The sequence below is a fragment of the Mus caroli genome, chromosome 10 (genome assembly GCF_900094665.2).
Source record: "Mus caroli chromosome 10, CAROLI_EIJ_v1.1, whole genome shotgun sequence".
Taxonomy (NCBI): Eukaryota; Metazoa; Chordata; class Mammalia; order Rodentia; family Muridae; genus Mus; species Mus caroli.
Window position 1 is genome coordinate 114,096,031 of NC_034579.1, and position 4,518 is coordinate 114,100,548.

At 53.6% G+C, this 4,518-nt stretch overlaps 1 protein-coding gene across 1 annotated transcript in view; it reads right to left on the reverse strand.

Moving 5' to 3' along the window:
* Positions 1-4,169, reverse strand: part of Rassf3 (Ras association domain family member 3) — a 65,182-nt gene extending 61,013 nt beyond the window's left edge. The window contains exon 1 of the mRNA XM_021174050.2: positions 3,863-4,169. Coding sequence (XP_021029709.1) covers positions 3,863-3,973 — 111 coding nt within the window. The 5' untranslated portion in view covers positions 3,974-4,169. The remainder of the gene's footprint in view (positions 1-3,862) is intronic.
* Positions 4,170-4,518: the final 349 nt, after the last annotated feature.

The window sequence follows — 4,518 nt, forward strand, 5'->3', positions numbered from 1 at the left end:
AGTGTCTGAAGACAGCTACAGTGTACTTAACATATAATAAATAAATCTTAAAAAAAAAAAAAAAGTACTGCTGGTGGAAATACTTGCACTCAGGTATACAGGATTAAAATTGATATAGCTAAAATACTGCTGATATTGGGAGCCACTTTTTGCCCACGTGAACTACCTCCAAAACTTCCAGAAGAAACCATACTAAAGGGAGAGCAGGGACTGGAGAGATGGCTCACTGGCTAAGACCACTGGCTGCTCTTGCAGAAGACAGAAGTGTGGTTCCTAGCACCCACGCCGCAGCTCATAACCGTCCGGAACTCCAGTCCCAGGGAACCCAAGGTACCATATATACATCGTGCAGACATACATGTAGCAGGCAAAGCACCATACACAAAGGTTATCTATCCCCTCAGCTGGGAGGGAAGGCATGAGCCGGGAGGAAACTCAGTACAAGCAGTGGAATGCTTGTCCCATGAGCACCAAGCCCTGGGGTTTGATCCCCAGCATCCCAGGAAACTGGGCATGACTCCCTGAACTTAGGGGGAGGTGGGAGGATCAAGAGGTTCAAGGTCTTACATAGAGAGCTGTGTAGCCCAGCCTGGACTACATGAGACTGTCTCAAAAAAAAAAAAAAAAAAAAAAAAAAGGCCACATAGAAGATTAGCAGATTGTATTACTAGTTTTAGGCTGCGCATGTGTTCTAGGCAGTTTGATTTTAGTAACTACAGAACATTTTGGGTTCTGCTTATAAACCTAAGAACAGACGGCTCCTCTGAAGCCTGGTGAATCCACACACCAGAACGGAGCATTGCCAAGACAGTCTGTGCAGCAGAGTCAGAATCCTAAGAAAGCCTTAGTAGACACATGTCCATATTGACAAGGGAACACAGCATCTTAAGCTACGCTTCTGCTGAGAGAGCAGCTGACCCACGCTCCGGCCTTCCTAGCATCTAGTGGGGCCTTAGACAGCCGCTCAACAGTCTCTCCTCTCCGAGGAGCAGTGTTTTTGGGAGAACCATGAGATAGGACAAGTTTGAGAGCGATGAAGAGCCAAGTATCTTCAAGCCAGGAAAAGGATCATTCATCTAACCAGTGTTCACTAAGCAACTGCACAGCGAAGCACTGGCTGGGAGTGGGGAGGAGGGGGCAGCATTAACACCCCCTCAAAGCCTCTTTTTTTTTTTTTTTTAAGACCAACATGGTACAAAATAAAAGGAGAAAAGGACACCATTTTCTTTATACCTCTTTCTGTTATCGTTGGAGATGGGGAGAAGTTGAATGTTCCCTGCCCTGGCAAGAGAAGAAAGAAAATGTCTACCCCTGACTCTCCAACACACCCCCTCTCCTCAGCCTGTATTCAGCAGAGCCCTCATGCTTTCTTTGAATATTCGCAAGGGTTCCAGAAACCATCCTTCCTAGCTTTCCCAGCAGGTGGTACAGTGTGCGGGAGGTGGGGGGAGAGAATCTGTGCTAGCAAGAATGGATCCTTATAGCTCTCCCCACCTTCTAGGGAAGAGGTAGAAGTACCCGGGTAAGAAGTGTTTCTTTTGCCCCCATAATCATATCAAAGTGAAGAAGTGCTATCTGACCCAACCCAAAAGACACACTCTACCGTTGTCGTGCAAGGCTTTGCGAGCGTTACTTCCTCGTTCACAAATATGTAATCAGGAACTTAAGATACACTCACTTCTTTAAATAAAACACAAGACGCTTGCTGCAATCCAAGGTGCAGACAGGCGTGGCTGCAGGGGCAGAGGAGGTAAGGTAGGTGGATCTCCATGCACTGAGGCCAGCCTGGCTCACAGGATGAGTTCCTGGACAGGCAAGGCTATGTACAGACCATGTCTCAAAAATAAACAAACAAACTCAGGCTTCAGAAACCCTTCTCACCAAGAGCCCTTTCTTTAACACACGCGTGTGATGCCAGGAAGGGTAAACAGGCCACAGAGCTTCAAATAGACAGTGAATGGCTCCACCCAGGAAGTGGATGTTACTGCCCTGATTTTCAACACGTCATACAGCCATGTCAGTGCTCAATGGACAATATTACATGATATATACAGACACTGTTAGAGGACGGTTACCAAAGTGGTTCCGTATAACCTAGACTCTCTTAATGTACATAAACCTCACAGAAATGCTGCTTAAAGTGTGTGGGTGGGTGTGGGTGTCCTGGATAATGACCTTAAATTGCTGACCTTCCTGCCTGCACACAGACAGACAGACAGACACACATACTCACACTCACACACACACACACACACACACATACACTACTGTGAACTACAACCCCATATTATGCAGTAAGTACTAGGCAAGCTGTCTACTATCTACATCCCCAGCTGCCGCTTCAGCTTCTGAAAAGCAGGAACAAGATTCTTGACTCCAACCACAACATTCTGGCTGGACCCCCGTGGAGGGGACTCTCACACCGGTAGAATTCAAGAACCCCCTGGTTTTCTGGAAATTACCAGGCACTTCTGGAATACAAGTCAAACTGGCTCAAGGTCTTTACAAGGCAAACGGGAGGAGAATATGTAAAGTGGTGAAGAACCCCAATGAGGGAAAAACTAGATGAGAAATGTGGAAAGGCCATTTCTTCTCTGCCCCACAGGAGGTAGGCCAGGCAGTGTGGGAGTGGGAGTCGTGGGTAAACTCTGACTTCCAAATTCCCCCATTAGCACATTCTACTGAAAATAAAAGGTCGCCCTAGTAAACGAAGCAACCTGAAGTCTGAGGATAAAGGCATGCTACCACCCACCCTAGCCCTTCACGAGGGGACTAGCTGTTAGCAATAATGACCTCATCCTAGCCTTTCACCCTCCTCCTCCTCTTAGTTTGGAAATTTAATAGACCAAAAAGCCTAGAACTTCCAAATCTGATAAAGGAGTTTTACTTTAGAAAACAACGGCCTGTTAAACTTAAAAGGGTTGGCAAGGGCAGTCTGGGCAGAGATTTCTCTCCACCAAAATCCCCATCACTGGGCCTCTGAACGATTAGTTTCTCTTGTTTTTCATCTCCAGAGTTGACAGAAACCTCTGGTGTGCGTCTGTGGTGTTTTTAGGAGCAACAAGTTTGTTCCGTTAAAGCTCCTATATCTGACGAGAGCGTGGCCGAGCTGGCCAGGCTCCCTGGTGCGGCTTCCAGGGCCAGAAGGCCACCGGTTAAGCGCCGACCTTACAAGTCCGGCCAAAGTGCCCCATTTGGAAGACGCCCCTAAAAAGAAAATAATAATCCCTGTCCCGATCTGTGAAACTGGCACAACTTCCCGTACTGTCTTTTCCCAAGCCACGTTTCCCACGGCACCCTTCCTCCAAAAAAGGAAGAAATCGGCGTAAGGCTCAGCCCTCTAGAGCTAAATCTACCCAGGACGTCCGCAGGACCCGCAAACCGGACCTGATGAGACCCAGACTTTAGTGAGCACCGAAGATCGCCCGGTCCCTTTACCCCGCAGCTTGCCCGCACGGGGGCTGCTCGGTCACTTCGGGCTATTGCGTGCCCTCAAGCCACTCAGGGCCATCGAGCAAACTGCAGCTAGAAGCAAACTGCAGCCAGGACGGCGCGGTGACCCGGCCGTCACCCCGAAGGGCTGCCGGGGGAGCCATCCCGAGTGGCCCGGGAACCTCCCGGATCTTTGGAGCTGCTCCCGCAGCCGGCGTCCCCCAAGCAAAGCGGCCCAGGCCATCTGGCTCCGCGCCCTTCCACCTCCTTCCCTCGCCTCGGGCGGCCCACGCCCACTGCACAGGCTCCCAGCACCTTTCAGGAGCCGAAAGGGCAAAGGCCACTCTCGGCGCCCTGCAGCCCTCGGGCGAGCATCGCCCAGCGCGGGCGGCAGACACGTGGAGCCAAGACCCCCGAGCACGCCACTCACCGGCTGACCGGAACGGGACTTGCCCGGAGGCGCTCTCCTGAAGAAGGAGGTCCTGGCGGTGAAGAAAAAGTCCTCCGCGTCCTCCTCGAGGCTGCTGTAGCCGCTGCTCATGCTGCTGGTCCGGTTGCGCGCAGGGGGCCTCCCCGGGGCGCAGGCGGCCAGGCCGGGGTGCGGCGCCCGCCCGCCCCGTGAGGTTCCCGGCGCGCGGCCCCGAGCCGCCGGCGGGCCGTCCTGCTGCAGCTGCGGCCGCCGCTCAAGCCGCCGTCTGGTCCCCTCCCGCAGGCTCCGCCGCCCTCTCCCGGCGCCTCCCGGCTCTGGTGCGCCACGACCCCGCCCCCTCCTGGACCCAGTCCCCCACGCCTGGCAAGGCCCCACCCACCTCGGACCAGACCCCGCCCAGCCAAGACCCCGCCCCCAGCCAGTCACGGACCCTGCACAAGCCACGCCCCTGGCTACCAAGGCCCCGCCCCACGGGCCTCCGAGGCTGAGTCCTGCGGGGCTCCGCGCGCGCAGGTGGGGCCCCGCCCGCGGTTCCCCAGCCACGCCCCTCCGGTTTAGCACTGGTGGATGGTAGGAGGAAGGTGGGTTCGAGCACCTCCCCTGCTGGGACAGTTCTCCCGAGGGCTTCCCCAACCTCCGGGAAACTGCAAATTCCG